Here is a 13974-nt window from a genome sequence, read left to right on the forward strand (position 1 = left end):
CGGCCCATCTGGCCACAACAGCTTACATAAGTTTGTCTGTATTCTCTTAAATTTAGAGAATGAGGAATGGTCTAATTGAGATGTTTAAAATAGAAAATGTATTTGGTAGGTAAGGCACAAGAGAACTATTGGAGGAATCTGGAACAAAGGGATGCTATTTTAAAATTGAGTTATTCCATTCTGTAATGAAATCTGGAGGCACTATAATGGGTGGTGGAAATAACAACAACTTGTACAGCACCATTAACGTAATGAAACACACTCAAAGCGCTTCACATGATGATTCTAAAACAAAATATGAAATAGAACAACATAAGGGTATATTGGGTCAGATGGCCAAGAACTTGGTAAAAGAGTTGGTTTTAAGAATGGTGTTTTAAAGGAGTGTAAGATAATGAGTTAGGGCAATCAATGATAGGGGGAACTCCAGTGCATAGCGTCTAGGCAACTAAAAGCACAGCCACCATTGGTGGAACAATTATGATTAGGAATCCACAACAAGCCAGAATTAGAAGAGCACAGATATCTTGGAGGACCAGGAGTGGAGGAGAATACAAAGATGAAGGTGACAAATCCATGGAGGGATTTGAAATAAAGGCTGAGAATTTTAAATCAATTTGTAATCATAGTCATGATCAATATACAGTACATCAACAAGTATAACAGCCACAGGATGATAGGGGAACAGGACATACTGCAAATTAAGATATGAGCAGCAGTGATTTGGACGACTGCAGGTTTATGGGAGACAAGCCAGATATGTATTGAAATATTCAAGTCTAGAGGTAACAAAGAGCAATATTATGGAAATGAAAATAGATAGTCTTTGGGATGGCACAAATATGAGATTAGAAAATCACTTCAGAATCAAATATAACATTGAGGTTGTGAACAGACTGGCTTAAACTTAGACTTTTGCCTTGGAGATGGAATTGATAGTTAAGGAACAGCAAAGTTAGAAGCAGAAACCAAAAATTATGGTCCATACTTCCATTCTCTAATTTGTCGAAGTCCAGACACACTGCCTCCATGGGAAGTGCCCAGGAAGTTTGAACTTCAAAGGATTATTCTTCTGCTACTTGGGATTGTCAGCAAAAGATTCCTGCTCTGAATTGAGTTGAAAACTTTGGACAGTTCCCATTTACCTATGTGGGTAATTACCCACGAAATGTTAGACAGAAAATTGTAAGTGTAGTCTCTTATAATAGTATACCTGACACCTTCCTCCACCACCAACAATCCCTCTGACCTCCACTCACCTCTCTCATCACCTGCTTTGCCGAGTCCCCACTATCGAACACTCTTTTTCTCACCCACCCTGACTCCAAAATCTATCCTGACCCAGTCTGACCAGGTCCAATCACCCAATTGACCCCAACCTTACTCAATTATTGCCAGTCACCCAATCAGACTGGCCATAGACCTGACAATCCTTCCTGGTTCAATCGCCTGGTCCAATTTCTCTTTCTTCTGCCATCTTACCCAGTTGCTACCTTGCACATTTATCCACTTTCCTCATCCATCCCTCAAATTCACAAACGTACACATCTACCCATTCTTTCACCCACACACTCACTCAATAACACATTCAAAAACTGTTCAAAATTTTCCAAGGAATTTTAGCATGTTAGGGAGCACTTGGCAGAGTATGGTAATTGTGCTGTAAAAAGGGACCGTGGCTAATTTTTACTGTCAATGATCTGCACTATTAGGAAGTAGTTTAATAGAAGACTGCTCCACATTTCTGAAGTGGACAAGCAAGAGGGTCAAAGAACACAGCAAGCCAGGCAGCATTAGGAGGTGGAGAAGTCAACATTTCGGATATAACCCTTTTTCAGGACTGGGGGTGGGGATGAGGGGAGGTGGAGGAGGGTTTTCATTGAGGAGAGAGTTGGAGTGGTGAGGTAGTGATAAGTAAACACAGGTAGAGGGTACAGCCTGGTTGGTGGATGGGAGGAATTATTCCGGTTGGTGGCTGGAAAGAAGAGTCGGTAAGTGGAATGGAAGGGAGGAGGAGGGACTGAAAAGGGATTTGGGGGATGGGAAGGGAGGTATTTAAAATTGGAAAACTCAATGTTGAGTCCGCTAGGCTGTAGGCTGCCCAGGCAGAAGATAAGGTGTTGTTCCTCCAATTTGCCTGGACAGCCGAATTTAATAGAAAATGCTTTGCCATGCAAACAAGTACTTTCAAGAAAAATGCATAATTCAATTCAGAGAAGTAAAATGTTCAACAATCAAAATGTTCTTATATCAAAAACTGCTCAAGTTACTCATATTTATGTAGTGGACAGGGAATGCAATCTCAACTTAGCTTCTAATGGAATATTCAGCAAGAAAAAACCTTCAGGAACTTTTTCAAAGAATCGCTACAATGTCGAAGCAGACCATTGACCCCATCGAGTCCACACAGACCCTCCAAAGAGCATCCCACCCAGACTCTCCTCCCCATTCTGCCCCTGTAACCTTACATTTCCCAATGGCTAATTCGACTAGCCACTCAACACTATGGGGCAGTCTGGTGTAGCCAATCTATCTAGCCTGCACATTTTTGGACTGTAGGAGGAAACCGGAGCATCTGGAGTAAACCCATGCGGATGTGGGGAGAACGTGCAAATTTTACAGTCACCAATGGCTGGAATGGAAGCCAGGTCCCTGATACTGTGAGGTGGCAGTGCTAACCACTGAGCCACTGTGCTGCTCTCAATTTATGCAAATATGTTTTAAAGGCAGGGAATGCAGTTAACTATATCTAGATTCTCAAATTGGCTACACAGCACTGTTCTTTTGGCCTGTGAGAAATCTTTATCTTTCATGTATATATCTGACATTCCTAATGGAAATAAAATGGTGAAATCCAGTTCATTACATATACTCATCAACTTAACTCTTGCCATCATATTTGATGAGGTTAATGACTTACTGTAATATACATGGACTTCTAAAAGTGTCTGAGAAAATGCAACGAAACAGGCTTGTCAATAACATCAAAGATAATGGAATAAAATGGACAATGGCAGCATAGATATGAGGTTGGCTGAACACAGGAAGCAGGATTGTCTGAATGATTGGCTTTTCAGTCTGTAAGAAGGCATATGGTGGTGTTTCATTCTTTGAAATGTAACGTCCTAGATCATGAAATTTCAAACTTTCAGGATGAAGCAAAAATTGAAAGTGTGATGAGCCATGAAGAGGATTTATAGATTCTCTACAGAGTGGAAGCAGGCTATTTGGCCCATCGGGTCCACACTTACCCTCCAAAAAGCATCCCACTCAGACCCACCCTATAACCCTGCATTTCCAATGCTAATCCACCTAGCTTGCACATCCCTGGATACTATGGACAATTTAGCATGGTCAATCTACCTAACCTGTACATACAGTCATAGAGATGTACAGCATGGAAACACACCCTTCAGTCCAACCCATCCATGCCAACCAGATATCCCAACCCAATCTAGTCTCACCTGACAGCACCCGGCCCATATCCCTCCAAACCCTTCCTATTCATACACCCACCCAGATGCCTTTCAAATGTTGCAATTGTACCAGCCTCTACCACTTCCTCTGGCAGCTTATTCCACACACGTACCAAGCTCTGTGAGAAAAAGTTGCCCCTTAAGTCTCCTTCATATCTTTCCCCTCTTACCCTAAACTATGCCTTCTAGTTCTGGACTCCCCTCCCCAGGGAAAAGACTTTGTCGATTTATCCTATCCATGCCCCTCATAATTTTGCAATCCTCTATAAGGTCACCCCTCAGCCTCCAACGCTCCAGGGAAAACAGTCCCAGCCTGTTCAGCTTCTCCCTATAGCTCAAATCCTCCAACCCTGGCAACATCCTTGTAAATCTTTTCTGAACCCTTTCAAATTTCACAACACCTTTCCAATAGGAAGGAGATCAGAATTCCAAAATGCAACACCTCTCATGTATCTGAATTAAACTCCATCTGCCACTTCTCAGCCCATTGGCCCATCTGATCATGATCCTGTTGATCCGAGGTAACCTTCTTCACTGTCCACTACACCTCCAATTTTGGTATCCTCTGCAAACTTACTAACTGTACCTCTTATGCTCGCATCCAAAACATTTATAAAAATGACAAAAAGTAGGGGACCCAGCACCGATCCTTGTGGCACTCCACTGGTCACAGGCATCTAGTCTGAAAAACAACCCTCCACCACCAGATTCTGTCTTCTACCTTTGAGCCAGTTCTGTATCCACTGCCTTTATACTCTTCTAAGGATTCACTTGATCTATCCTGTCTATATCTGTCATATGCTTCCTTCTTTTTCTTAACCAAACCCTCAATTTCTTTAGTCATCCGGCATTCCCTATACCTACCAGCCTTTCCTTTCACCCTGACAGGAATGTACTTTCTCTGGATTCTTGTTATCTCATTTCTGAAGGCTTCCCATTTTCCAGCCGTCACTTTACCTGCGAACATCTGCCCCAATCAGCTTTTGAAAGTTCTTGCTTAATACTGTCAAAATTGGCCTTTCTCCAATTTAGAACTTCAACTTTTAGATCTGGTCTATTCTTTTCCATCAGTATTTTAAATCTAATAGAATTATGGTCGCTGGCCTCAAAGTGCTCCCCCACTGACACCTCAGTCACCTGCCCTGCCTTATTTCCCAAGAGTAGGTCAAGTTTTACACCTTCTCTCGTAGGTACATTCACATACTGAATCAGAAAATTTTCTTGTACACACTTAACAAATTCCTCTCCATCTAACCCCTTAACACTATGGAAGTCGCAGACTATGTTTGGAAAGTTAAAATCCCTGACTATAACCACCCTATTATTCTTACAGATAGCTGAGATCTCCTTTACAAGTTTGTTTCTCAATTTCCCTCTGACTGTTGGGGGGTCTATAATACAATCCCAATAAGGTGAACATCCCTTTCTTATTTCTCAGTTCCACCCAAATAACCTTCCTGGATGTATTTCCAGGAATATCCTCCCTCAGTACAGCTGTAATGCTAACCCTTATAAAAAATGCCACTCCCCCTCCTCTCTTGCGTCCCTTTCTATCCTTCCTGTAGCATTTGTATCCTGGAACATTAAGCTGCCAGTCCTACTCATCCCTGAGCCATGTTTCTGTCATTGCTATGACATCCCAGTCCCATGTTCCTAATCTTTGGACTGTGGGAGGAAACCAGAGCAAACCCATGCAGACACTGGGAGAATGTGTAAACTCCACACAGACAGTTGCCGAAGGGCCTGTTTCCACACTGTAGGAAGTCTAATCTAATCTAGTAAATATTTGTGTATATCTACCATTAATCATGAAATTGCAAATAATATTTTCAAAAATAGTTTTCATTTACTGGTTTTTAGCAAAGGAATAATTATCTGTGAAAATGAGAACTTAACTTCCCTGTAGATTTTCTTCGCAGAAATTAAAATATTGGCCTAAAGAGAAAACATTATTTAACATGTACCTTTAGTGACTTGTATACTTGTGCCACTTGATGCTGTTGCTCATTTACCATTTTCAAACTCTTTCTTTCCAATTTTCTCTTCCTCACAATTGCAGCACTTCATAGTTATTTGATGACAGTAACAAAAGATGTTTACAGTCTCTCCATTTGCTGACTTTAAAAACCAGAACACACATTCTGTGCAGTTTCTGGACAGATTGGGGTGATCTAATCAAAGTCTTCAGGAATATTCAGCCTGTCAATCTTGCAGCACCACTCAGTTAGGTCATGGCTGATCATCTACCTCAATGCCATTTTCCTGCCCTGTCTCAATATTGCTTGGTGTCCTTAGTCTCAAGGACACTATCAGCTTCCACAGCTATCTGATTTGAAAATTCAAAGGATTAACCATCTCTCAGCGAAGACATTCCTCCTCATCGCATTCTTGAATGGTTCAACCCTTAATCTGAGATTCGTCCCCGGGGTTCTAGATGCACTAATTAAACATCCTGCTCACACTCATACTGTCATCCAGTGTTTAAAAATAATTATAAGTTTCATTGCGATCACCTTTCATTCTTTGAAACGTTAGAAACACAGAAAATAGGTGCAGGAGTAGGGCCATTTGGCCCTTCGAGCCTGCACCACCATTCAATGTAATCATGGCTGGTCATGCAATTTCAGTATTCCATTCCTATTTTCTCTCCATACTATTTGATCCCTTTAGCTGCAAGGGCCATGTCCTGCTCCCTCTTGAACATATCTAATGAACTGGCTCCAGCGGTTTTCTATGATAGAGAATTCTACAGGTTTACAACTCTAAGAAATTCTTCCTCATCTCAAATCTGAATAGCTTACCCCTTATTCTTAAACTATGATCCCTAGTTCTGCACTTTCCTAACATCACGAAAATTCTTCTCACATCTAACCTGTCAGGATTTTCTATGTTTCTATGAGGTGCCCCCTCATTCTTCTAAATTCCAGTGAGTATAAGCCCAGTTGATCCAGAATTTCTCCATATGTCAGTCCGGCCATCCCAAGAATCAGTCTGGTGAACCTTCACTGGACTCCCTCAATAGTAAGAATGTCTTTCCTCAGACTAGGAAACCAAAACTTCACATATTCCTGTAGGTGTGGCCTCACCAAGGCCCTGTTTAACTGCAGCAAGACATCCCTACTCTTATCCTCAAATCCTTTTGCGATGAAGGCAGCATGCCATTAGCTTTCCTCACTGCCTGCTGCACTTGCATGCCAACATTCAGCAGTTGTTCCACCGTGACACCAAGGTCTCTTAATTCTAGAGATTACAGCACAATTGCCTTACTCTTGTTGTAACACAATCCTGCCATCCCACTGAATATTCAGGTAACCTCAATTGTGCTCCTTTGAAACTCGATTGCTGAATACCTCAGTGATAGAGGTGAGAAAGCATTGAGAAAAAAACCCAGGAGGAAATCTTTCTCAGAACATTGCTTCATGTGCAAACTACGATGTTTCCAACATTACAATAGTGATTGTACTTAATGGCTCTGATATGCTGTAGAAAGATCATGAAAACACTACATCAGTGCAAATTCTTGGTCTTTTCCTGGCATTGCATCAGTAGTGAATATAGCAAAAGGGAATGTGTAATTAGGATAAATGGATACAAAGAGGGATTTTGAGACCTTCCAGAAGAAGTGCAATTCCTTTCTTCTCACACCCGCCAAATGTTTATCTGCTCTCAATGCTAAAGTAGATAAACCATTTGTTTTGCATTTCAATAGTGTACTAAAGAGCTATGATTAATTAAAACATCTGTGTTATGCTATACTTCATTACAATTAATGTTCTTTCCTTTTATTTACAGACGTGGTAAACCACTGTACTTATGCAGTGAACGCTATAAAGTTTTGGAGCAACAGTGGGTGACACATACGTTTGATCACATCAATAAAAGATGGGGGCCACATTACAATGGATTATAGCTGACTTGGACATCTTTTCTGAAACATGGTCATCAAGAAGCTTTAGTTCATACAAATGTTATGAAGTTTATTTTTTAAAATAGCCATTTTGTTACAAAACAAACCACAAGATCATTATTCTGCAAAGGTGCTATTAATATCACTTTTATGGCACTCTGAAATATCCCAGCAAAGCTAAAAGCCTTTCTCTAGAAGTGGGGTAAAATATCTTCTATAAACGAAAGAGCCTTTATTAGTCATAATGAAGTAATTGTAGCATTGTATGCATACAAAAAGCACAATTTGAATTTGTGTGTTCCTCAGTAAAATAGATGTAATGTTTAAAGAATATGGCCAAGATTGATTTAATGTGTTATTTTTGAAGGGTTGGTTGCTGATTTTTCCTTACAAAAAGTACATATCTATAGGAGGGTGAGATCTGGTCCTATACACTTGATGGCAGGACACTATTTAGAAATAATTCTTTGACGACTGTTTCTTTTGTTGTGACATTTTTTCTGATTAGTCTGGCTGAGTTTTTTCCTTTGCTTTAAGAGGTTTTGATTTACATCTGGCCATAATAATTTTCATTAAGTTTACTGTAACATGCCCAGTTTATTTAAAACAATTATACAAGAAAAGGCTTTAATCTGTGGAAACTTTCTAATTAAAACAAAAATAGGCTGTAAAACATTCGGTCTCAGGAAATTTTGTTTCTTATTTTGTTAAAGGTAACTGAACAAAAGAAATATTCGGACTGACTGCTGCTAGTAACAGAATAAATATCTTTTTCACAAGTTGCTTATTTGGGAGCCTAGCTTTAAACTTTGCAGGTTTATAAGCACCTTATGGAGATGGTGTGTTTACTAAGTTTGGTCACCATATAAAAAGAATGTTCTAACTACAAATGTGCAACCTTGACCAACTTTAATGCAATCAGCATTAAAACTGGGCATTGTGGTATGTTATGCAATGATTAGAATGGAAATACATGGGCCCTCCCTCTGGCAAATTTCTGTTTCAGATAACCACTGTCACCACTAGGTTTATTTGTATTACAGTTATGCAATGCAATTACCACCTTTTTTTATCTGATTTACAAAACAGTAGAAATTCAGATGATGTGGGAAATCAGCAGTCCTAATGTAATCTCATAACCAAAATGCAAATGGGATTCAAAATTTAACCGCAAGAAGTTGTGGGCACTTCACATATTGTCCTTTCATTATAGAAATATCTTCAATTTTGAAGATAAGCAATTTTGTTTCTTGTTTGCTTTTCCCTTTTTTAATTCAGCAGTCTTTAGCAAATAATATACAGCTTCTGATTAAAATATAGCTAGACTGGACAAATCCAAATGTCTAGTAGCAAAACTGCATAAAATAAATTTGGTTTTGATTTTGGTGTTCTGAGAAAAAACGCATTTCAGTCATATTTATACCGAATGTAAAGGTACACATACCTGTCAACAAATGTTTCTGTCTACTAAATCACAAAAAGGTGAAAATACAGAATATAAATCATGAACACTCAAAAACAATTAATAAAATCACATATTAAAGGGAGTAATTAATTAGATGCTACAATTCAAAAGTACAGGAAAGAGATCCGTTACTAGATCGGTCCTGTCAGAATTGTCATGGACTGGATTGTGAGATTGTTTGGAATGATTTATCCTTGTAAACATTAGGAGCTACTGAAATTTGATGTATAATAGGTAATCAGGTATTTTGTTTACTTGGATACAATTTCTGATTTAATTAATACTTCAATATTCTATAAAAATTGTGATTTAGTGTTTATACCACCATCTGTCATGCAAAAATAAGTGACAGACTTAATATCTCATGACAAATTTATCAAGTATTCTTTTCAGAATTTGAAAGACCCCGAGTGCAGTGCAGAAAGGTAGTTAAACTTATAACTAATTAACAGCATTAAATAATTCAACAATTTAGCAACAGTATATGTTTAAAAACCAGACAGTAATGAGTACAGGTATATAATTATACCTACTATGCTGGGAGTATGGTATTTAATAATAAATCATCTTCCAATAATTATACATGGAGTATTCTTTATTGCTGTAACTCTAAAAGGTGGTCATTGGCTTTCATTTACTTTTTATTCCCATTCTAGTGCAGTTTGATTGCCAGATATGCCAATGATTTGAAAATGTACTTGAATTCATGTATGCTGCTGAATTTTTATTTTAGTTTTCTCTGTTTTCCAAGACCCACTATCCAAATTAATATCTTCAAATAAGTGGTGTGTAATTTGAGATGAAGATTGAGTGTTCACCAGTGTGTTACCCTGTATGAATGAATGTTAAGTACAGTACATTACTGTAAATGCTGAACATTTTCTGGCACATTGAAAACTTTAGGATTAATCAAAATATGACTGTAAAATATGTTAATAAAGGATGTAAATCATGCGTGTCTTTTTAAAGTAAGATTTTCAGTAACTAACAACTTCTTTGTCCTATATTGTAAAGATAGACAGTGAAAGTTCACTTTTATGAATGGATCTTTATAGAATTAATGTACCAACTAAAAAAATAACAAATGAACAACTTTTCTGCATACTTGCTTCTGACATTTGAAGCAGGAGGCTGATTTCAACTGCTATCTTCCATAACATACTTTGGGGCAACTATTCTCAAGCTGCTGCAATGTTGAATTGCTCTAAGGAACATTTCGTCAAGTATTTATTTTTATGTCTGTTTGCTCAGATTGAGAAATCTCTACTTCAGAATGGAAACATTCAAATGCTCCACATAACAATTCAAAAGTCTTCATAAACATCTATTCTTAAGTGTGTACATTTCAATTTTTTAAAGTTTTTTTTAAAAATCATCAAAAATACTCCATGGAGTATGTCAATGCTTGCTGTTTAGGTTACAAGAAATATGCACAGTTTTTTTAACAAATAATGGGGTAATTTCGTATATTTACAAAAGGAAGTATACTATTAATTTAGCTCATGAATAGAAGACATTGCCATTATGAACTTCAAAGTGGTTCAGTGTCATTTGGCTACCAACTTGAAACACTAGTAGCTGGAAAAATGTCTTTTTTTGTGTGTCATTTTATTATGTTGTCACAAAGAATACAGTATCTGGATGAAGTAACATTATCTTTCCCTAGAAACCTGATCACTGACATGACATATTATTGGACTTTTTGCCTCTACTACAATTTTAGGTATCAGTAAGCTTTTGGGAGGTCCAGAACTTGTCTTTTAGGTTCCCTTGTGTAATGTTGATCAGAACAGAATGCAAAGACAATAACTTGTCTTTATGGAGTACTTAAAGGTAGAAAAACATCCCAAGAGGCTTGACAGAAACATAATCAGACAAAAGTTAACAACAAGGAAAGAAGGAAATATTAAGAGGGGGCAAAAATCCTAATTAAAGGTTTTTGAGGTGGCAAGCAAATGGGAGCTTGGAAGAAAATCTGAACTGGAGAAACAATAGCAGATCTGACCACACTTGTACAGTTAAAACAGAGTTATCATTCTGAGTCCAGTGACCCTGCATCAATGTTAACACTGTTTTCTCTACAGATGCTGCCAGACCTGATGTGTTTCTCTAGCACATTCCTGTTTCAGATTTTTAGTATCAGCAGTTCTTTATATTTATTTAGACGGGAGCTTGGTGTTGCCTTACTCATTCAGCCATAAGAGAGCCAGTATACTCGTCTAGTTTGAGGAATGGGCAGAGGATTAGCTGTACTACAGCAGCAGGGATTAAAATAGTGACAGCAGCACTTAATCCCAAGGAATGAGTTCAGGAAATACATGCCTACCTGGATGAAAGATCTTGAACTAAAAGAGATACCAAGAGCCTCATTCAACTATGAATTTGGGGACCCTTGAAGAGTTGCAGCAATTGAGTGGAAGGATAGACCAGGCATTGACAATGGGATCTCAGCAACCTCAGGATCAGCAAAAGGAGCTGGTCATGAGCTTAACAGCAAGGAGCCTGTCAGCAGCCTCGTGTGCAGAAGTGTTACCACTCGGATGGAACACTTTCCTGATGTCCAACAGCAAAGATTGAGACTTCCAATGAGGCAGTCAGAGATTTGCTTACTTCAGGGCTGGGATTCTCCTAGCTGCAGGTTCTTCTCATGTTGCCATGGTTCCCACTGATCAGTCAGCAATCTTCGTTGTTGAAAATGGTTTTCATTTGTGATGTTCAACTGATCTGTGACCATTAAAAGCAGATCTGATAGTTGTGTGCATGTTTCCTAGAAAATAATTATGAGGCAGGTATACTTTGGCAGTCCCAGTGCTGAAGCATTTCCAACCGTTCATCACTGGAGCAGTACTCGTGCTGATCATACTGACTTGTTTTTAATCCAGTGATTTGTCTCATCTTGATGATCAGCTTTTTGTGTATTTTGTCCCAAATTATATATAAATTTGTTCTTGGCTCTCCTAAAATTCCATAATAATTTCAAATGAAATTAAATCATCAGCTTTATTAATCTTTTTGTATGAGTATTGCAGTCCGGATTAGCAGAGGAAATAGCTGTTTGACCCCTTGGGTGTGCTCTGCCATGTAACAAGAACATGGATGACAATAATCATGACCTCAAATTTGCTTTCCTACCTGCCTTCCATAACCGTTGATCAAAAATTTCCCGAGCTCCCCCTTGAATATATTCAGCAACCCAATCTCTCCTGCACTTGAGTAGAAAATTCCAAAGATTAACAATCGTTTAAGTCAGAAAAGTCCTGTTCATCTTGGTGTTAAGTGAAAGATACCTAAATCTGAAGCTGTACCCCATGGATCTAGACTTACCCATGAAGGGGAACATTATCTCAACAACCACTCTGTTGAACCAAACAAATATCATCTTTATGCAGTATCAAAAATACCACACAATTACACAGTGTTGGGTTAGGCACCAGGGAATGTATCCATGACCATGAAAGAAGAAATGAATTTTACATCCACCTACTCACTGCAAGAACAATGCAAGTTGTGGTTCCACTGATGTCAAAAGAGCATTTGCTGATTACAAATCAGACACTGCATGCTTGCATTGCCACTTATAAAATATTTCATTCTCACAGTAAAGAGAAGGAAAGTGCCCATTTTTAGAAAGAAAATCACAATAACTCTAAGCTTATATTAAATAAAGACAACTCTTCTTCACCCCACCCCCTGAGCTCCTTTTCCCTACCTGATTATGTACTTGTGGCTGGTATCGATAACTTGGCAATGTCATTCTAGTACTGAATTTATTAGCATCAGCTTTTTCAGGAAAGTGTCCCTACCCCTAGGCTAGCAGGTCTGGTTCACGTACCACCTGCTCAAGAGGTGCATAATTATGTCCCTGAACAGGTTGATTAGAAAACATAGGTTAAATTTTAAAAAACAGACCCAGAAGACTCTGGTGGTTAATATACCTTTGAGCCAGGAGACCTGGATTCAAGTCCCACCTGTTCCAGAGGCGTATAATAACATCGCTGACCAGGTTGGTTAGAAAATAGATTTTGAAAAAGATCAGACCCAGCATTTGATGGTTTGCATTGCCCACAAATGACTTTGTTTCTAAATATTTAATTGGCTACATGGATGATTACGAGTGGTGATTAGTAATTTTAAAACGAACAAAAAAAAAATGATTTTGGTTGTGGGAAAGTCACTCAGTTGTGTGTGATAGCAGTTTCTACCTCTGAACCAGTAGCCCTAGGTTCAAGTCCTGCCTGCATGACACATCTCTGAACAAGTTGATTAGGAAATATTATGGATCTTTATCTCTTAGTCAAGATTCATTGGATAAATAATCACTAGAAACATACAATGTTTGACAGCCAACTCTTAACATTGGAGTCTATTGTCGCACAGTAGTAGTGTCCCTACTTTGCAGAACAAAAAGCAGACCCAGTGCCTACATCTATGCAAGGTGGCCTGCAGAGGTGTGTCATAAGATTTCTGAAGAAATTTAATGAAAGCAAATGTAAAGCAGACCTAGTCCTCCTCAAATGTGAAAGGTTTGAGGGAATTTTAGTGATTGTGAGGAACTGTTTTCACTGACTGGAAAGTCAATAATGAGAAGACATAGCTTTATGAGAATTGGCAAAAGAATGAGAAGGTGGGAAGCTATTTTAACAAAACAAAATCCAAAGAACTGAGGATGCTGAAAATCGGAAACAAAATCAGAAATTGCTAGAAAAACTCTGCAGTTCTGCAGAAGGGTCAGTGGACCCAAAACATTACTTCTGCTTTCTCTTCATAGATGCTACTAGACCTGCAGAGTTTCAAGCAATTTCTGATTTTGTAACTGTTTTGCATACGGTGCTTTATCTAGATGCACACCTGGCAGAATGATGCAAGTTGAATGTATAGTAACTTGCAAAAAAAGAATTAAATATATTCATGAAATGGAAAGATTTGCAGGGAATTGTGAAAATCAGGGGAATGAGGCTGTTTGGATAGTTGCTTCAAAACAGGAGCAGTAAGCCAAATGGGCACTATATGTGTTGTATTATCCTATAGTTTGATCTGGCCATACAGATAATTTTGCTATCTCAGTTTAATAATTATGACATGTGAAAAAGTGTTGTGTTTCAATTAAATATGATTTATTTTCAAAA

General features: G+C 38.4%; 1 protein-coding gene across 4 annotated transcripts in view; it reads left to right on the forward strand.

Moving 5' to 3' along the window:
- The window catches only part of ubr3 (ubiquitin protein ligase E3 component n-recognin 3), a 356926-nt gene extending 347124 nt beyond the window's left edge, over positions 1-9802 (forward strand). For all 4 annotated transcript variants that reach the window (XR_011961687.1, XM_072579281.1, XM_072579282.1 and 1 more), the window contains exon 40: positions 7269-9802. Coding sequence is in view for 3 of the 4 variants with exons in the window: in XM_072579281.1 (XP_072435382.1) it covers positions 7269-7386 (118 nt within the window). In the remaining variant the exon portion in view is untranslated. The remainder of the gene's footprint in view (positions 1-7268) is intronic.
- The last annotated feature ends 4172 nt before the right edge of the window (positions 9803-13974 follow it).

Source organism: Chiloscyllium punctatum, chromosome 10 (genome assembly GCF_047496795.1).
Source record: "Chiloscyllium punctatum isolate Juve2018m chromosome 10, sChiPun1.3, whole genome shotgun sequence".
Classification (NCBI taxonomy): Eukaryota; Metazoa; Chordata; class Chondrichthyes; order Orectolobiformes; family Hemiscylliidae; genus Chiloscyllium; species Chiloscyllium punctatum.